General features: G+C 42.4%; 2 protein-coding genes across 10 annotated transcripts in view; one reads left to right on the forward strand and one right to left on the reverse strand.

The window, feature by feature from the left end:
• The window catches only part of LOC100678009 (peroxisomal leader peptide-processing protease), a 59,904-nt gene that overhangs the window by 3,041 nt on the left and 35,981 nt on the right, over nt 1-20,882 (reverse strand). For 5 of the 9 annotated variants that reach the window (XR_004344864.1, XM_031929245.2, XM_031929244.2 and 2 more), the window contains exons 4-11: nt 3,922-4,003; nt 3,523-3,843; nt 3,195-3,410; nt 2,719-2,940; nt 2,250-2,443; nt 1,930-2,042; nt 1,689-1,854; nt 654-950 (exon numbers count right to left, since the gene is read on the reverse strand). Coding sequence is in view for 7 of the 9 variants with exons in the window: in XM_031929245.2 (XP_031785105.1) it covers nt 654-950; nt 1,689-1,854; nt 1,930-2,042; nt 2,250-2,443; nt 2,719-2,940; nt 3,195-3,410; nt 3,523-3,843; nt 3,922-3,992 (1,600 nt within the window). In the remaining 2 variants the exon portion in view is untranslated. The remainder of the gene's footprint in view (nt 1-653; nt 951-1,688; nt 1,855-1,929; nt 2,043-2,249; nt 2,444-2,718; nt 2,941-3,194; nt 3,411-3,522; nt 3,844-3,921; nt 4,004-20,882) is intronic. The other 4 variants (XR_004344865.1, XM_032599148.1, XM_032599147.1 and 1 more) reach the window with 1 other exon arrangement.
• On the forward strand, nt 15,471-17,954 carry LOC116417273 (trafficking protein particle complex subunit 11-like). The gene is made up of 3 exons (XM_031929725.2): nt 15,471-15,484; nt 17,027-17,215; nt 17,288-17,954. Exons 1-3 carry the CDS (start codon nt 15,471-15,473, stop codon nt 17,424-17,426), a joined length of 342 nt encoding a protein of 113 aa, XP_031785585.1. The 3' UTR covers nt 17,427-17,954.

A 20,882-nucleotide genomic window follows, 5' to 3' on the forward strand; every position in this document is an offset into this window, starting at 1 on the left:
TCACGACCGAACTTTGCTCCCTGTAAGTGAATGAAAATTATCGGTGATATCATTGGCCTTAAATAAAAATGCAAGATTATTGAAATCACTCTTGTGTAACAATCAGTTGGCTGCAGACATTCATGAATTATTACGAGATTATTAAGTCTCACGTAATAGCGGTATGAATTTACGAGCCGTGAAATGAGTCATTGAATCTAATAGCTTTCTAATAAATGGAAACTATATCTCATTCGATAATTATGAATAGAGTGTGCCAACAATTATTTGTCGTGAAATCGAAAATTAACATAGAGGTGTAAGATTGCAAGTTGCAATTATTTCTAATTCTTGTTATATATACATCCATCAACAATCCAATATCTCATTTTATTGGGATCGACTAACAATCGAGATTCAGAAGAGCCTCAAAATAGGGATTTAGATTAGAACCATTTGGCTCTGTCTTATTTATAAGTATCTCGCCCGTATAACGAACCATCGTACATAATTATATAATTGTTCAATTTCCCCTGAAACCAGCATTTCAACAAGCGAAAACTAATTTTTCTCGCGTAAAACGAAGCAACTCTTGGCGGCCGGGTTTCTCACCTAGTCACAATTAAACTCGTCTGGATTCATTATCACAAGTGTATATAAGGTATACATCTCACCTCCAGTCCCGACATACTCGAGAATGGGCTTCCGAATGACAGTCGCGGGTACAGCCATGTTGAACCTGGGATAGAGAGCTGTGGCCGCGTGTTCGCTGGCAGTGGAGACGGCGTTGGACACGATGAGGCCCAACATCCGGCCACTGGTGCAGCAGATGACGGGTCCGCCACTGGCGCCGCTCTGAACGCAACAGGTAGTCTGGATCATACAGGGCGTCAGGCGGGAGACGACTCCGCGACCGTAGCTCGCTGGCGACGACGAGAAGAAGGGATAGCCTGCCGTGAGTACCGATGCCCCTGTTGCGCAATCGTCAGACATGATAACGAAAAACTTCAAAACAGATATAAGACAGTTTAGCGCCAACAAACTTGGAGGAGAGCCCGTCGCGTGCGTCACAAGCCATGAAAGTTAGCGAATTGCGCGAGTGAACTTTTATCGAAACTCCGCGCGGCAAATGAGTTTTGATAGCAATATATAGCGATACGACCGTCGCACCATATAACGACACCTACAGAATGTGTAGCGCAGGGCATATCGTCCGCGCAGTCCTTCGAGCTCGCAGCTCAATTAAAGCCGGCGCGCGTGTATTAAAAGACATATCATATCGCGGAGGCGAGCGGCTATAGCACATCAGCCAATTTCCCCGACTCCTTCTTCTTTTTTCCCCCTTCATTTCACCGCGCATTCCGCCTATACCCGCGACTGCGCTCGGGTATTATGTCGTCCCGCGCTGCTCTCGATCTCAATGAGCGTCAAACGATGCGCGACGCGCGATGAGTTCATCGCCGAGCGAATTGAATAGCCGCGACTCTCTTGCGCGAGAGGGAGAGGCTTTGTCTTCTTCAGTTCTACGCCTCCGTGACGTTCAAGCTCGAACCTTTTCACCCGAGCCGATTCGAATTTTCAATTGATCTGCCGAGCTGTTGCTTGGCGCGCATTCCCTTTTGGGATCGTTCAAAACATTTTTCCCGTCTCAAGAGGGCGACGCAACTGATGTACTCGTTGTACTACGAAATTATACGTATGCATATTACCTCGTTCCGGCATCTCAGAGGCCAGAGGCAACGCTCTCAAGTTTTCGTGCTCCCCCTCTAGCCTCAGCACCGCAACGTCGAATGGCTGGCCATCGCGTGTTTTGTAGACCAAACGGGCCCAGTCCTGCTTGTCACCCAAGATCACCTTTATCCTCCTTCCTGGCGCCTAATTCACTTGTTCCTATATTAGAACGGGGAAAAAATCGAGGAAAGTATATACTTATACTAATAGAGTACTTGCCTCTCGAACCACGTGAGAACAGGTGAGAACAGTGCCGGTGGGCACGTCGACGACGACACCGGTACCCCAACCCGAACCGCACTTTACAACGATTACGCTTTTGTCGAGTAGATCTGAAAATTTAATGTGGAAATTCATCGACATGTTACCGCTCTGGACAGTCAATAATAATTATCTGTAGGGCCATCATGCACCTTCTCCGACGAATTAACTTTCGCTATTACAAAAACCTCCTCTAATTGGATTTACATATTGTATTAAATGTACGTCGGAAAGCATATTAGCCAACTATACACAACAACAATCCAAAAGCGGGTCACCTGGCATCAGAACATGTGAAGCTCCGGGGCTCGTTAGCGCGTCGGCGATGTAGTCTTTGTCCGGCGCCCTCAGTATTTTCCTCAGACAGGCCTGTAAATTTGCGGCGAACGTGTAGTCGACCCACTCGCCGCGGCACCAGCTCAAAGGCGCGATCACCAAGCCGCAAATTCGCCGATGCCGACGGCCCGGAGACCTGTGCGGGGATACACATACGGCCAATTAAGCTGACGCATTGGGCCGTTCATTGTTGCCTCTGGCTTCTCGTTATATACATCCGCTAACTATATTCCCCGTGCCACGAGTGCACTTATATTGTATAAAAGAGCCGGCATTTGTAAAATAAAAGTATCACTTTGAACTAGCAATGATCCTATGACAGATCATGATACTGGTATAAAATACTGTTTAGAGCCGATTCGATATGAGTCATATTATTATCCTCGTATAAGAATAAAACAATACGCTTACTTATCGTCGACGAGGTAAACGGGCGCGCCCTCGCATCCGGGCACAGCATTGGCATCGGTCAAAATAACGCAGTCCTCTTCGCCCAAAGTATTGCTCACGATACCCCTCGACAGCGAGTCCAGGAACACGGCGTTCCCGAAAGGCGCTGAATCGATCTCCACCGACGCTCCTCGCGTCAGTTCCAACGAAGCCGGTGGCCCGAAATGCTTCGTGTAGAATTCGCTGTAATGAAATTGATTTAGCTATGCGAACTGGTTTTCGCTGGTTATGTACGATCCAACGTCGAAAGAAAGTATAACAATTACGAATGAATCATGCGGATTCCGATCGGCTAGACTAAGCTTCAACCGCCCCATACGTGTATATTCTGGAACTTGATTCCTTCTTCGAACACCGAGTCATTGACGTACGAGGAGCGAGATTCATGGCCAATTAAAAGTTATACACTGATAAGTTATTTTGCATATAATACGTACTTCAAAACTCGTCTACCCTCGGCCGTATCGTCCTCCCACGATTTCGAGTTTCCGTCCACCCTCAGCAGAAGGAAAATGGACAGAACTGACTTGTCGAATTTGGCGATTTTCTCGAAACTCCAAGAGAACAGCAGATCGTTGAAAGTTCGACGCAACAACGGGCATCGCCACACAACCCTCAACGAGCAATCTTTTTCTACGATTCTCTTTGCTGATCTGCCGAATTGAGATAAGATGTGAGTAACGTTTGCTTATGAGTATTTTTAACAAAACTTGATTTTTTTCGCAAGAAAAACAAATATCTACAATTAAAGCTAAACGCAAAAACCTTATTGGCTCTCCATCGCCGTCTCTTTCTTTATATTGCATCCTGAACCTCATGATTTCCGCAACAGCTTGTGGCACGGCGACAACATCCCTCTCGAATTCCTTCTGCACGGCGAGAAGGAAGTCGCGGATGTCATGTGGCCTCGCCTCGAGAAAATTTGGCGACAGTAGCGAGCCATGGCTGAGAATCCAGCCGTCGCTCAGCAGCAACCCTGAGACGCCAAATGCCGGATGATCATCGTGTCTGGTTTTCCCTGGCGTCAACTGGGACACGAGGACATTAAGCAGCATGGGACGGCCCATTGATGAGGCTCGTTGTTCCCTGGAATGGCTAGTGTTAGTTGGTACTCTTTTTAGGCGGCCTTTTTCAATTTGTTTGAGTTTCGGGAATTCGACTGACGTAGCTGATCCGATGGCGACGGAAGAGCATACTGATGGATTGCGGTTGGAAGATTTCGAGCGATGGATCATTCGTTAAAAGCCTTGGGAACAATAGAGTGGGTTAGACACGCGTTTAACTTTTATAGTGTGTAGCGACTGTGAAACGAAATTGTGTGATGACCATTTAAATAGAGTTCTGTTCGCAATACTCGATTAGCAGTTCATATAATTTACAGCTTTTGTTCTTAACGTACAGGAACTATTGCTATTACCTGAACAGTTATATTGGGAATTCTACGGGAATAATACACGTTCTCGACTCCAAAAACGGCGAAAGAAAATACTCATTTCGGAAAATAAGTATTAAGAAGATGAAAGTGCGGGAAAATTTTTTTTCTAATTGATGTTTTTCCCCCGTACTTTCATCTTATTAATACACATTTTCTGTTTGTGCCTTCATGCATTAGGTATACATACATGCTGTTGAACAATGGCTAGTTTTCGACAAATCTGAGGGACAGTGTCACACAAGGCACTTTTTGAGTATCGAAACGTGGTTCCGCATAAAAATAAACGTGTTAATTAGAAAATAAGTGGTCGGGGCGCGTACCCCAACAATTTTTTTCCTCCGTTTTTGAACTCGAGAAAGAAAGTGTATTTTCCCCGTGAAATTCCCCATATATTGAATTTAATTTAAAAAATGTACACGCAAGTTATGCATCACGTGTGTACGTATGCGACACAAAAAATCTCTCTCATAACCGTAAAACACTTTTATTGACGAATTAAAACCAAAAACATCGAAATTCACACGACGCATCATCGTACGAAAATAGAGCAGAAGCTCCCGAGCGTTGTATCCGCGCAGTAGAGTTCCGCACGTCATGATTCCCAGTAACCTGCAATGAAGAAGGAGAACGAGAAAAAAACAAAAGGAGCTCGCTGCGGTGCGGCGGCAATAATCAAAACGTTCGATCTCGATTGGACGGCTTCAATTCTCTCTCGCAATTTATATTGGACGCTCATGCGCTCGCTCGCACCGCCTCACATACTATCCCGTGCGCAACAGATTAAGTCCTCGCGCTGCGAGCCGTATAAATTTTCTCGTTAAAAAGTGAGAGGCAGTTTTTGTTGCTCCCCGTACAAAGCAGCCATGCTATACCGCCGTTGCTGCGCTTTGTAGGCCATGTTAAAGTTCTAGCTTCGATTGTTAGTATTGATATTTGTGCAAATAGAAAGAACGAATGTATACTTATATATAATAGTAAAAGAAGAATCGACAAAATCTATGATTCGATCGGAATATGTGTGGATACACAATTTCTTGAATATGCTATACATATAGGTGTATAGATAAAATATGATTGAGCAATGCGTTTAACTTTACAGAATTAAGGGATACAGCAGTGATTTTAATTTATTTTATAGCACAGAGTGGCTTAAATACGCGTTTATGTCACGCCTATCCATGACTTAAGTAGTACTCGCTACGCTCGAGCGCTATTAACCTCACGGTACAATAATGGACTGCTTATAGATCACGGATAGGCCTGACGTAATATACTATTATGTCGATATTTTTAATTTAATCTTCATTTTTTTGTCAATCGTAATGTATACGAAGTATCCAATGCAGCTGTTACGTATAAAAGGCAAAAAATTTGAATATTGTTAAGATTTTTAAAGTTCTTACAGGTGAGTAATTCTATTGACTTCTTTATTCGTTTCGCTATTCAACTCTATATACTACTATTCGGAATTCATGCACAATATAGTGTTAAAAAATTAAATCGAGTTTGGTACTTTTAAAGATATTGACGAATCTGATCTTCAACCGTTCGTCAATAAAGTAATTTACGAAGTTGTTTTTAGCGGCATCGATGATCAATACATCAAAAATCTAATGTTGAAATCAAGAGTTACAGAAGATGATGCACATGTTTAAATCAGCTGGCAAAAAAAAAGAAAAGCAAATTGCCTACTATTAGGCGAAAGAGCTCTGTACGAATTTGAGAAGTATCAAGGTTCTGATAAAAATCCAGTAATGAAAATAGCAAAGCCTTTTTTAAAAAAAAAATTATGATGTCCTATAAATTGAATAGAGATTTTTGGAATCTTTCGAATCTTCTTATTTCTGGATTTTTAGAAATCTTTCGAAAATTAAATGAAGCAGGTATTTCCCGAATATGGTTACGTTATTTCATATATCGCAGGTCGATTAAGATAATCAAACACGATGAAAACCATATAACTAGAGAATTACTTTTGGAAACATTCTTTTTTATTCTAAGTTCTGGTTATATTTTTGCATGCGTTGCATTCGTGGTTGACCTAGTATTAAAGTACCGAAAAAACAGTTTGTTATATTGACGCAAACTCGGAAAAGGGTGAACTCAAAAAAATGATTATATGATAACTATTTTTGGAAAATCTCAAAATTATGACTTCTGTGACTTGATTTCTTGCTGTCACAATGCCGCTACCCTAAGCGGGTCTTGGGCGTTGTCGTCCAGATCGGACGGGTGGGTGCCTATCACCACTACACAGCGCGTCCTTAGGTTGCGGATAGAGGAACAGCCCCTGAGAAAGAGGTTAGCTGCGAATAAATTGAATAAGCAGCCGCGGACAGCCGATAGGAACAGGCGTGGGTGTGATGAGCCCACACTGTCGAACGCATTCATCTTGAAACACTACGCAAGCACCACAACAACAAAAACAATTCACATTATCTCTTATCTCTCAATCTATCTCTTTCATCACACATTACAAAAATGGGCAAAAATCCTGCTGCCAAGGAGGATGCGAGAGCGATGACAACTGCCCCGAAAGGGGATGTGTAGAATGATTCGTCACCTGGTCTTACGCGGTAACGATGCCAGCGAAGGCGCGCTGCCTTGCAGGGGGGCGTTAGGATGCAAGAATGAAACCGTAGTGTGTCTGACGACGAATTGACACTGTCCTCGTCAAAGTCGGAAAGCTCTCATACTTAGTTCTAGAGAGGTATGGGGGTTATCACCTCTAGAACGGTGGACTCACCTGCGATCGGAACAGGATCCGAAGCGCGCGGGTTTAACATAACATCATGGCTCAAAAAAATCAAATCCGAACCAAAAGGGACTTAAGGGTCGGAACTTGGAATGTTCGCAGTCTATACAGAGCAGGTGCGTTTAAAGAACTCGTAAAGGAAGCTGATAGGTACAATCTAGATTTGGTAGCAATACAGGAATCGCGGTGGCCAGATGGCGGAGTACTAGCATCGGGTAACTTCACGTACCTGTATGGGGCCGGGAGTGGGGGATCTCTAGGCACCGGATTTCTCGTAAGCAAAAGCATCATACATTCGGTTAAAAGTTTCAAATCCGTCAATGATAGGCTCTCGTACATCATTATCGAAGGTCAATGGTATAGATATGTATTTATTAATGTACACTGTCCTACGGAGGACAAAGAAGAAGAAGCTAAGGATCTCTATTACGAAACTTTAGAGCAGGTAATCGACCAGTTCGCGTCTTACGACACAAGAATAGTATTAGGCGATTTCAATGCTAAAATAGGTAGGGAGGAAATGTTTAGGCCTACTATAGGTAAGGAAAGCCTGCACGAAGCCAGCAATGATAACGGTATTAGGGTCATAAATTTCGCGGCGGCAAAAGATCTTATAATCAAAACTACGTGTTTTAAGCGAGCAAACAAGGTAGAAAGCTTCGATATTGAGAAACTACGAGATAGAACAGAGCGAATTAGGTACCAGATAGAAATTAATAACAGGTTTCAGGCACTTGAAGAAGCAAACACATCGCCGGAGGGGAATGACGAAACGAATAGCTTATGGGGGGACATCGAAAAAACGGTAAAAGAGGCCGCGAACAAAGTACTGGGTAAAAAGAAAAAGCCAAAGAGCAAACCATGGTTTGACGAAGAGTGCGAACTCTGGTTTGAAAGGCGCAAAAAGGCTAAATTAGATAGCTTACAAAATAGAAGCGATAGGACCGTAGAAGAGTATTCTAACGTAAGGAAACAGACGAGCGCGATCTACAGAAATAAGAAGCGGGAGTATCAAAAGAATCTTATTAGGAGAATAGAAACTAACAGTAAGGAAAATAACCCCCGCGAAATGTACAGAGGGATTAACGCCATCAGAAAGGGTTTTAGGAGTAGAGCGCAATTGATGAAGGACGAAAACGGGGACCTCGTAACAAATGACAACGAATTACTGTCGCTGTGAAAAAATTATTTCGATAAATTATTAAACGTGCACGAAAATAGCGAAGAATTAGGGGACGAAATTCACACTGCTGAACTCCACGTGGAGGAACCGAGCTACCAAGAAGTAGAGGCCGCGATTAAAAAACTAAAAAACAACAAAGCCGCGGGAAATGACTCTATACCAGCTGAGTTACTCAAATATGGGGGCGTCGAGCTCACTTTCAAAATCTATAAACTAGTATGTGCCATCTGGAAAAATGAAACAATACCCGAAAATTGGAAGGAATCTATCATTATACCGATTTTTAAAAAGGGGGATAAGACAGACTGCAATAACTATAGGGGTATCTCACTTTTAGCAACGTGCTATAAAGTTCTGTCAAACGTAATACAAGCTAGACTCACTCCATTCGCGGAAGATATAGTAGGAGATTATCAGTGCGGATTTCAGCGCAACAGATCGACGAGCGATCAAATGTTTACCATAAGACAGTTGTTAGAGAAAAAGTGGGAATTTTGCGAAACCATACACCAACTATTTATAGATTTTAAAAAAGCGTACGACTCTATTAAGCGAAGCAAAATGTATCAAATTCTAGTACTTCTCGGTGTACCGAAAAAACTCGTGAGATTAATTCAAATATGTGTGAACGGAAGGACGGGAAAGGTCCGAGTAGGCGGTAATGTATCAGAACCCTTCATGATACGCGATGGTTTAAAACAAGGGGATGGGCTCTCTACGGTGCTGTTCAACTTAACGTTAGAGTATGCCGTTAGAAAAATGCAGGTTAGCCGGCTGGGCGCAACGCTTAATGGAACAACGCAGATACTAGGCTACGCAGATGATTTGGATATACTGGGGGATTGTAGGGAAACGGTAGCAAGAAACGCGGAAATCTTCATAAAAGCGGTGAAGTATACAGGATTAGAAGTGAGTGAATCAAAAACAAAGTACATGATCGTGGATAAGCTAGGCATCTGCAGAGGGGAGGAAGATCTCAGAGTTGGGAATTTTACTTTTGAAAAGGTTAGCGAATTCAGGTATCTGGGTACGGCCATAAATGATAGAAACGAGATTAATGTCGAAATAAATAAGAGACTCCATTCGGGTAATGCTTGCTTCTACGCCGTGAGTAATTTACTTAAGTCGAGGCTGTTGTCTAAAAACGTTAAAATAAGAATATACAGAACAATAATACTGCCGGTGGTTCTGTACGGGCGCGAAACGTGGGCTCTCACTAAGCAGGCGGACAACCGTTTTAGGGTATTTGAAAATAAAGTCTTGCGAAAAATATACAGACCGAAGAAAGATGAGGAAACCGGGGAATGGAGGAGACTACACAATGATGAGTTACACAATCTGTACGCGTCACAAAATATTAACAGAATAATAAAATCGCGCAGATTGGGATGGGCAGGGCACGTAGCGAGAATGGGAGACGACCGTACGGCAGCGCGTGTCATGAAGGGCAGGCCGATGGTAACGCGACCTCTAGGTAGACCTAGACGTAGATGGGAAGACAACGTAAAAGCGGATCTAGTAGAAATAGGACGGGTGGGTGTCGATCGGAGAGGTGCATCTTGGGTGGGGTTGACACAAGATAGGGCAGCGTGGAAGGCTTGCGTAGATGAGGCGATGAACTTTCGAGTTCCAAATGCCACGTAAAAAAAAAAAAAATGTGACTTGATTTCTTGAGTGGATTGCATACATACGTGTTTTGAATAAAAATTGTTGTTACAAACAAAAAAGAATTTAAAGCAAATAAAATATTGATTTTAGCACTGTCGCTATCTTGACTACTTGTTTATTCTTACTAAAAACTTTTACAAATTTCACTTGCCTACCAAAAATAATTTCTTCCTAATTTCAGCCAACCAGGATCCTTGCAGTCTAAATGCGAATTTTCAAATCATAACTGAGTGCTTAACGTACTTTTTTAGAGCTCAGATCAATGAATAAATCTCATACGCATTTAGTGTTGCACCCTAACTCGGGAGGAATTGAACCTCGAATTGAACTGACAACACGGGCCATTCTTAATGTTTATCTTCATACCTTTATAATGCGTTTCTTTGTATGTTATTATATTTTGTTAATGCAGTATTTCTGCTTTTGTTTGTAACATTCGAAAGCAGCTTTTTTTTCTACGAAAATATATGAAGAGTTTTCTGTATTACGCAAATTTGTAAAATACAAAACCTGCGTAGTACGATATAAACTACTATCAAGTGGCGCGGTAGCGCCACGAAGGCGAGTTTGAGAACCTGCGGCGACTGCCACACTATTTAATTCTATATTGGGTTTTCAAATTTTCAATTCAATAAATACAAATATTTACATTATTGTATTTAAATTTTTTTGGCGTATAATCATATTTGTATGCTTAACTATGATTTCCAATTGAAATATTGACAAGAAAGCAGCTTTTTTACAATAAACAAGCATGTCTGAACAAAAATGCTAAAATCTGTTTGGGATTCTTCAGCCAAATGTTCAGACCATGAAGTTGGCCGCACACGGCTAGTGTTAAGACCGTGAATTTAGCCGCACATATTTATATTTATTTTTAGGACAAATATGAAATACGCAAAAAAATTTACTTAAAAGTACTGAAATCTTTAAAAAAAATTTCTTTTAAAAAAGTAAAATATCAGGCGAGTTTGATATATTCCGCAACGAAATTACAGATAAAGAAGAACTGAGATCAATCGAACAAAGTTGAGTTTATTATATTTAATCATAATAAAGCAAAAAAAAAAAATAGTCTTGTTCAATCAAGGGCTTACTTAACTTAAAGTTAAGTTATATGTTGATCCATTAGAAAAAACTCTCAAGATACTTACTACGTAACTTGCCATGCCCGTTTCATTTTGTTTTCTGGTGAACAACTAAAATTTTTTTATCTATTAAAACTGTTACAAACACCACGAGTACAATAAAAAGGGCATGGCAATAAGTTACGTAGTAAGTATCTTGAGAGTTGTTTCTAATGGATCAACATATAACTTAACTTTAAGTTAAGTAAGCCCTTGATTGAACAAGACTATTTTTTTTTTGCTTTATTATGATTAAATATAATAAACTCAACTTTGTTCGATTGATCTCAGTTCTTTTTTATCTGTAATTTCGTTGCGGAATATATCAAACTCGCCTGACATTTTACTTTTTTAAAAGTCATTTATTTAGATTGATTATTTACATGCATTTATAGTTCTTCTCAAGGTCAAACCGAATAGTATTTGTCGTCAAGAACTTTCGAAAGGAGTCGACGTTCAGTAAGTTCTGCGTCATAGTGTAAAGCAGTATCTAAACTAATAAGCCCTATTTTCGTACGAGTACAAAGTAAGTAACTGAAAGTATGACGGAATACATACACTTAACACATATCACACACCCAATGAATTCATCGATATAAATAGCAATCCTATATACATTAGTAGAGAAAAAAGGTATAGTCTAATCAAATTGCTACTATTTGAAGCCAAGATTGAGCGAATTGAAATCACTTTAAGAATATACGTTTGATAATTTATCAGTCTGCAGTCGAGTTTGCAGCCTTTTTACAATCAAATAATGATTCTGGTACAATCCGATATTTCAGCGTGACTTGACCTCGTTTTGACGGCATAATTGGTCATTTCGATATGATCGTGAACTTAAAGTTTGACATTGAAATTGGCCAAGACAGCAGCATTGGTAGAGAGTAGACTAGATGTATCTGGTTTGATCGCGTACATGAAATTTATGAAAAAGGTTCGCACACAAATTAGTGGATATTCATGCGGGATGCAAGGAACTCATGAAAGTCCATGAGGAATTGAAATACGAAAGTATCAATCTTCAAGAGCGTTAACCTTCTCATACTTCGAAGTTTAATATACTTTCACTGCAGGTACTTTGAAAGGGCTTTGAATGTACTTTGAATCATGCCTCAATTTCCTTATACTTTTCGTCTTTACAAGCAACAGCGTGTATGATTAGGGAAAATTTTCTTTTTATACGTCCGTCGCGAAACACCCCATCAGTTCTGCAAACAAGAAAGTGGTTTATTCACCGCATGAGAAAACGAGAACGATGCGATGCTCGTCGCGGTCGGCGCCTGACATGGAATGTGAATGACTTGCTCGTTTCTTAATTATAGAGCAGCTCGTGTCGCGACATACGTCGAAAAATACGTCGGGATGAGAATGAGAAGTTATAATTCGTGAGTGTTGGCCAAACGCGACTTTCTCGGAAGTGAACTCGCGCAAGTGCGATGCGATGAAAAAATTCGACGGAGAACAAAGGAAGAGGCTTGCTCCAAGGCTTCTGGCTTCAAGGTGCGGAAAACAGTTAACCCTTTAATCAATTTTTTTGTATGTTTCTTTGATGAAAAATGCGCGTATCAAGCTTATAATTAACTGCGTGGTCCTTCAAAAATGACTGTCGGAGTGCTTGAGTATAGATAGAGGGCAAGTTTGGCAAGACTACGTCAACAGCGTTGTCCGATGTTTTGACTCGCACCTTTTTACAATTGTAACCGCATTAAACACATGACAATTGTACAGAATAATTTTTCTCACAAAAAAAAAGAAAAACATGTGTAAAGCTATTTTTAAAAGAATCTGTCGTCATTTCATTAGCCCAGCCATCCGCACGAGCAATTTTCGCGTACGTCAATAGAAATTCAAAGAAGTGGATTAGAGCACAAGCAAACAAGCCGCTGAGAGTATTGGAGTGAGTCAGTTTCGGTAAGCTCGAAATAAAGTTCTTCTGTTTGCTTCGCGGCTCTTGCGCGAGCATCGCGAGCTTTTAATATACAAGTTTTCAATCGATACTCGTCGGCACGCAATGAAGCTTTGCAGCAACTTAAAAATAAATCACGAGGATCAGCAACTTAATGCGTCCACTCGAACGAATCATGACATCGTATTTTTGTCGCGTACACGCGTGTATATTTTTAAGGCGCAAAAGACTTGCTCAATGAATTTGTTCAATGGAGAACAAGTCGAACGAGAGAGCTGGCAATGGTAGAGTTCACGATCTTTCGCAGCTTGGCATTACGAGCAATAATGCAGGCCGAAAATACAACTGATGTCATACCTCAATTGCAATATTGCGTAATGATTTTTTATATCGCCTATAGCGCGCAGGCAGGAAATGCTTGAGAGCGATGTTTTGCGTATGATCTTGAACTTGTCTCTGGTACAGTCGGACGAAATCTATTAAACATTGTTGCAATCCATTTGAGAATGGACGTCTATTACGAAATGGTGCGGATCGCGAGCGCAGGATTGTTTCTATTGGATTTTCTTATAAATTTCAGAACTTATCCGCGCTTTACGAGATTATAAATCATTTTGGAGTGTATACAACAAGTTTTCGCTTACGATCTGGGCGTGCGTGTGTTAAAAATTGCAGGAGCAGGAAAACGGGCGATTTCGCGACGTTTACGCTCATTCCCTGAAATACCACCAACATCGCTCAATGCAGCGGAGAGCAGCTCCTCTAATCCGACATTTTAATAGCTGCGCATGATTCCAGTCACGAGCGCATTATACCCGATTTAAAACCGTAAAATCTTATAAATCCGCATGACAAAACGAATGATGCAAGCGCGCGAAACACAGTTGCGGCCTGTCCCGATAAATCAGCAGCGCCTCTTCTTCGACCGCGATACTAATTTCCGCGTATCATCATCTCGCCTCTTTCTTCCATTATACGCTGCACACACGGCGAGTCGAAGGACTCTTTTCCAGCCTCTGATAATATCGTGGCTGCCGTCGTCGACTTATCGAAACGACAAGAGTCAACTCGTCGGAGCATATTAGACGTGCGTCATTAGATGCGAGCGAGTAAATAAAGCGCCCGGCGAGAGCTCTGATGATTGTGAAATACGCGTATCGAGATACAGCTGCTACCGTTTTTATACGCGCGGCTATATTTGCATTCAACCCGCCGATCGTTCGGTTCAAAGTTTATTATCGAGTGAGCTGCGTTACGTATTCCGATATCGATTCCGAATAGAAAACGCAAAAACTACTCGGGAAACTGCCTGCCCCTAATTCAGAAAAGATCTGAATCTCCTGCGCTCGCGCGATCGTCAGCATATCATCGTGCGTCGCGGGCTAAAGAATCCACAGCTGCAGAACCCGTTCTCCAACCATCAATCAGAGCCTCTTCGCGCAACGTATCAAGGGCGGCGGCGGTGAACGTGCGCGCACGTGCATATAAATATAAAAAACACACACACACACACACGCGCGCGTATAGTATCGGCATTGCAGCCGCTCACTCGAGACTGCGCGTCGCCGCTGCGGCCGCGAGAGCAACGCGAAATTGCTCTCTAAAAGCGTGCAGCGCGAGTTGACTCAGCATTATCGAGTCGCGCGCACGTGAATCGACTGCGCGATGCTCGCGTGATTTCTCTCTCGCGGCGCGTTGCAGGCCTTTCTTTTTTTATTATTTTTTTCTTTTTTTGTCCCTCGCGCGCGCATACGCGGAGGGCTGGACGGGAAAAAATGCGCGGCGTTGTTTCTCTCGTGGACGAGGATTCTCATCGAAATCGCGCTTTCTACGAATTATTCGCAAAAAGTTGCAATGATTACGGCAGGATTATCAATTCAAAACGCGACGGTTTTTTCAAGTGCCCGAACGACGGATGCTGCGCTGATTGTGATTTAGTGTGACTTTTGCCGATGCCTTCGATGATGATGGGTGAATATGAGCTAATCGCGGGCGTTGCTGCTCTGTTTTTCGAAATTTTCATTTGAGAAAGGCGTGAACCAATGAGTGCGATGGAATCGTCGGTAAGCGTTATGGTTGGAAATAAAACGAATAACCCTCCGCAACCGCATTGCAAATTACTCGAGGACTTTCGTCTTCTCGTTAAGCAAATTAGGCTAAACGAGCGGTAAGAAATGCGAAAAGAAAAGCAACTCGCAGCGGAGCAGGCGAAGTGAAGCGCAATCGACGATAATTTACGCGGCGACGTGAAAGAGTAGACGATTGCGGCGGTGCCATCAAACGAGCGAGAAAATATGTTTTTCCCGGCCACGGAGCATTAAAGGCTACCTATGTATCACGGCCCTGGTCGAGGGATCCACTTACGCCAATCGCGAGCGCATTGTGTATAAATAAACCGCTCCTCCTCCATATACGCATCCGCCTCGCACCTTCTTCTCCATTTCAGGCCTGATTGAGCTCACCGGAGTCTTCATTTTGTATATTTTGCCTGATCCGAGATGAAACTTTTTCCGGTTTCCGGAAAATCGGGCTTTCACTCGGGAAAGTGGGGAACACTTTGACGTTTTTACGTAACTGTAATATACCTTTTAATTTGATTCTAGATAAGTTATGATATTTTCATTATACTGCTCGAAATGTCGAGGGAAACGTAAATCATGAAACTCGCGTATCCAATACAGCCGCAAGCTTACATCGTGCATGGCGTCATCAACAATTTATGTAACTAAAGTTCCTTTCGCAGCACAAAAGCGGCGCAAAAATCCAAAGCCCTGCACCCTCTCCTCCCATTTTAAATCGTCGAACCCGTCCGCGCCATTAATCCCCTCTCGCTGGTCATCTCGCATTCATCATACGCTCGCGGCATAAACTCCCCGGCGTTGCAATCACGCCTCCCATAAACCCCCCGAGAAAATCCTCCGCTAATCTGAGGTAATTTATTCAGGTCTTTCTTTCCTTTTGCTGCCCATACTCGCGAATTTTTCAGCCGCGCGCGCGAGAAACGAGGCGCGGCCACACACGCCCACACACACTCGCAGGCAGCTGTTGGACTAGTTTTTGCCTCGACTCGACCGTAGACCGCTTGGCACCGAGCTGCTGCCAGGCTGTCTCTCTCTCTCTCTCTCTCTCTCTCTCCCTCTCTCTCTCTCTCTCTCTCTCTCTCTCTCTCTCTCTCTCTCTCTCTCTCTCTCTCTCTCTCTCTCTGATGCAGAGAGGTTCGTGCACCGAGTCAGGGGGGATTGTCAGGCTGATGTTTATTTATCGGCGAGAGACGTGACTTTGAATGCCCGAGGTCTAACCTCGTTTTGCGTCGCCGCGATTTTTTTTCCCATTCGCCGAGTGAGACATGGAGCTCATCGCGGAATGGCTTTTGTCTTTCGTTTGCTGCACATGATGCATCGCGTGCGGCTGAGCCGTCTGACAACTTTGATAAAATGAGCTTTTGTAGCTGTAGGGTCTGAAATTATGTCTAAAATTAAACAGCATCGTTTCCTCGGCTTCCTACACAGTGCGGGTGATCTCGAAAGCTGCGGAAGACGTTGGAATGATTCCAAGCGCAGTGTCTATTCTGTGATGCTCGGCGGCGTCGCGCCGAGTAGTAAAACGTCGTGTTTAGTCAGGCGAGCCGCTGGGACGGATTTCGTCTGTCTCTCAGGCTGCGTCCACAATTGAGCGTATACGTTAGGGTTTACAACGGGTTTACGTAGAACATAACGTTTTGGGCAGTACTGCCAATCCACTGTAGCAGACTGCAGTTGAAACGAAGGAACACACCTGCTCAAAATTTAACCTATAAAAATGTTTAAATTTGAATTGTATGGTAATAAATTGTAAAATTCTTTTTTCAAATAAAATTATAAAATTTGTAAGAGAATGTATTATAATAAATTAGTTTCTGATTTAAAAAAAAGGTCTACCACTGTCTCAAAAAAGGAAAGGAGAATAAAAAATAATGCACATTTCCAAATGAAAATTTTATTATTATAATTAGATAAATTAGTTTATAATTAATTGAACATAGTTTTGACATTAAATTTGGTTTACAATATATTGCTTCAATCTTCAGAAAAGCCATTTTGAATTGATGTCTTGCAAATAAGTATCGATGGGCAGTTTTGTTTAATTGTTCTCTATGACTCTTTACTATTCGATATTCTTGATGATAAAAAATCAATGATATTTTTTTTCTCAGAGCTGCCTTAGAAGGGAGGAATACAAAAATAGCTGTAGTATTGATACAAAAGGAAGCCCCTCCACCTCCTGGTACTGAAGATATGGTAGCTACAGAGCGAGCAACTGCACTTTGTGCTGCATGCGAGTTACCAGCAAAAACTCTTTATTTTTTACCTTATGCAGACCATTTATTAGGCTACACATTTAGGTAGATAATTTTTATTATAGCAGCAGTCGTTTTTTAAGTCAGTAAATAAAATATTTGTGTTTATTATTTTAGATTAGAGCATATTTTATACAACTTAGCCCAAAGTTTTTATCATCAAGAATATCGAATAGTAAAGAGTCATAGAGAACAATTAAACAAAACTGCCCATCGATACTTATTTGCAAGACATCAATTCAAAATGGCTTTCTGAAGATTGAAGCAATATATTGTAAACCAAATTTAATGTCAAAACTATGTTCAATTAATTATAAACTATATGCTGGACAAAATTAGTTATTTTAAAATAAAATACGTATGATCCGTCTTTCAGTTTGAAGCTATTAATCGCTTACTTATACAATGAAGAACATAATCATACAATCATTGCTTTTCATTTGGAAATGTGCGTTATTTTTTATTCTCCTTTCCTTTTTTGAGACAGTGGTAGACCTTTTTTTTAATCAGAAACTAATTTATTATAATATATTCTCTTACAAAATTTTATAATTTTATTTGAAAAAAGAATTTTATAATTTATTGCCATACAACTCAAATTTAAACATTTTTATAGGTTAAATTTTGAGCAGGTGTGTTCCTTCGTTTCAACTGCAGTCTGCTACAGTGGATTGGCAGTACTGCCCAAAACGTTATGTTCTACGTAAACCCTAACGTATACGCTCAATTGTGGACGCAGCCTCAAACGCTCCCCGGGATTACGCTTGGTCATCCCTATTTGAACCTCGACCAGTCCCGAAGAAGCGAGCAAAGTGTTTTTGTCTTCAAGTTCCCTTATGTCGAAAATTTTATTCTAAACAATTCACAATCTGAAATCGTTCCAATGGCCTTTTGAGCCGCAAAGTGCCACTTGACGAAATAAGTTATAAGCTCGAAGAATAAGACGAGAAGGCGAGCTCGAAAATCCCTGCAGCCAACTTGGTCTTGGTTCTTCGCATCCACCTCGCCTGCGCTATAGATGCGTGCTCGCGGCGCACGCGCGCGAGTGCATTCAACCGTCTCAGGGCCGCCTCCTCGAGCTCGCGCGCGCGTATTCTGTTCTCTCTCTCTCTCTCTCTCTCTCTCTCTCTCTCTCTCTCTCTCTCTCTCTCTCTCTCTCTCTCTCTCTCTCTCTCTCTCTGTTCTGCCTCGTTCTCGAATCATCATATTCGCGGCGCGTCGCGCATTATCGATGCCTCCGGCTCTAGGCACATCGCGCCGCACTCTCGCACATGCAATGCACAGCAGCGACTTTACAATGTACAATGAGCAGGTGCGACGCGATGCTTATCTCGCCCGTTACCGAGAAGTCCGAGCCGCCGGTGCCTTAACGAGCGGATAGAGGGAAGTAACGAGCGGATAGAGGGAAGTTAAGGAGAAGGAGGAGGAGGAAAAGTGCAATTTCTCTGCTGATTTTTTCTTGGACAATTACTGCGCGCGGCTTGACATTCAAGTTTTTGCAGGTGTCGATTTGACTTCAATTACTGAGATGTGCAGAAAAGCCGATTGAAATTTTCAAACAGCAGGCCGCACGTGATGGCTCAGTACGCCAACAAACAGAAAAGAAAACAAAACACGCGCGCGATCTAGAAACGTCGTCTTTGGTCCTGAAATAATTATATTAATAAGCGAGTAAGAGAGCGCGGCAGAGAAGTTATTAATTACACGCCAGCTCTCGCAAGTGAGAAATATGAGAGTGTCGCCTGCACGACCATTCGAATTGGGTGGAATTTATGCGGAACGCGTGTGTGCAGCGCAGGCCTTGATTGTGTGTGCTGCAGCACAGAAAGGGAGCGGGAGAACGACGAAAGAATAGCGAAGAAACGCAGCGACCTTTCTTCTGAAATCGTATACAGGCACTTTCAATTTGTTCGCCTTTCTCGGAAGCCAGTCTGCTACGATGCAATCTCTGAGAATAGTGTGCGCGTAAGAGTACAGCGTCAACTGGCGAGTGCCGAGTGCACACAAAGGAAAATTCATCAAAATTACAAAAGAAATCGCAGGCAGACTCTCACCGCGCGCAGTTGCGTTGGCAGAGGGACAAATGTGCCCGGCAAAGCGGCTCTCGACTCGAGCCGACTCCTCCGTATAGATGCCGCATACATATATATACACTGCAGACTCGAGGAATGCCAAAGAGGCCAAAACGACGAGCGCTTCGCTCTCCGCTCTCGCCGCACCCAGTAGCAGCTATATACGTGCTCGCGAGTGCGCGGCTACTAGTACAGGCTCTCAGCTAGACAGCGTGGCAGCAGCGCGATCCGAAATAAAAGGATACGTACGTACGCGCTGAGCACACGTAGACCCGAGAGAGCAGTGCTATATAGGTATACATATACTTACAATCTGGCAGCGCGCGCGTCCTCGAGAGAGAGAGAGAGAGAGAGAGAGAGAGAGAGAGAGAGAGAGAGAGCGCGAGCGCTGCTGCATGCCAAGTCGCGCAGCCGCCGCGCCTCGGTGTCTACCGCCGCCGAGCGAGAGCGCGCAGGAATTTACTTACTTTGCGAATAACGAAAACTCATTGCGCCTCTGTAATGCAGGTGCGAATGCCGAGCCGAGTTGGTTGCCTATAGCCCTGAGCTCTGATGTGGACACTTGCATTTTCCTGGATTTCGACGTTGAAGATTTTATCGGCGGATATTGTACACCTGAACGCGGATTTTTATTTGATAGGACCATTTTGTCGATGGTATATTGTAATGTACTCGTAGGCCTGTGTAGGCAGAATTTCGAATTTGCAGCGTCCATTAGCTCGCAGACCCCTACTATATGGACCAATGAATGAGATTGCGTGTATATATACACTATGAAAAAACCTCAACCTCGCATGCGTTCACGCTCGCGATCTGTGCGGCTAATTGATTTACTGGCTCCTCTCACTTATCGTAACTCGCGTATAAGTGCGAGTCATCGGTCGGCTGACTTGAGAAAAAATAAATAACTCGATTCGTCGGGAAGCCGCTGGTGTTTCAAGAGTAGTAGGTATAATGGTATGCTGGATCCTTCCATTTTCACTCGAGATCGACGAAGCGAGTTTCACAATGACTCGGGAATCTTCCACGCAATCTATCAACAGGTCTTGCTGCTCTTTTGCACGCGATGCATTTCTGGATTTTCCCCGATAGGCTGTGACGCGCGAATCACCCCCGCCAATCTTTGAGACAGTTCGCGGTATCGTTTGTTGCTTGTTTTGCTTGAGCGAACCTCTTACAAGAATTTTTTTAATCCTCATGAGCTTACATCATCATCGGCGTGTGAAAGTTATTAGATGGCAATGGATTTTTTGAACATTCGAGAATTTTCGAAAACTCGTTCACGCGTTACCAAAACTTCCTCACGACTTGTACGATTCATGCTCAAGATAGCTATATTATGCACGGAAACGAAAAGTTACACATACTGCACGATATTGAAATAAACCACTATTTATGGAACAAAATTTCGATAAATTGTACTACGGTTTAAAATTTTCTTTCAAATTTGATGCATTGAAATACTTTTTAATTTAATTTTTCGCGCGAAATTGTTATTTTTTTCTCACTTCGTTACTCTGGTGTGTTCTAATATTTCACAATCTAAACGAATCTATACAGTTAAATGCGTAAATCTATACAGTAAATAATATAGTTTATAGTTTATTCTATACAGAAAGAAAATTGCAAATGATACATAT

This window comes from Nasonia vitripennis, chromosome 4 (assembly GCF_009193385.2).
Source record: "Nasonia vitripennis strain AsymCx chromosome 4, Nvit_psr_1.1, whole genome shotgun sequence".
Classification (NCBI taxonomy): Eukaryota; Metazoa; Arthropoda; class Insecta; order Hymenoptera; family Pteromalidae; genus Nasonia; species Nasonia vitripennis.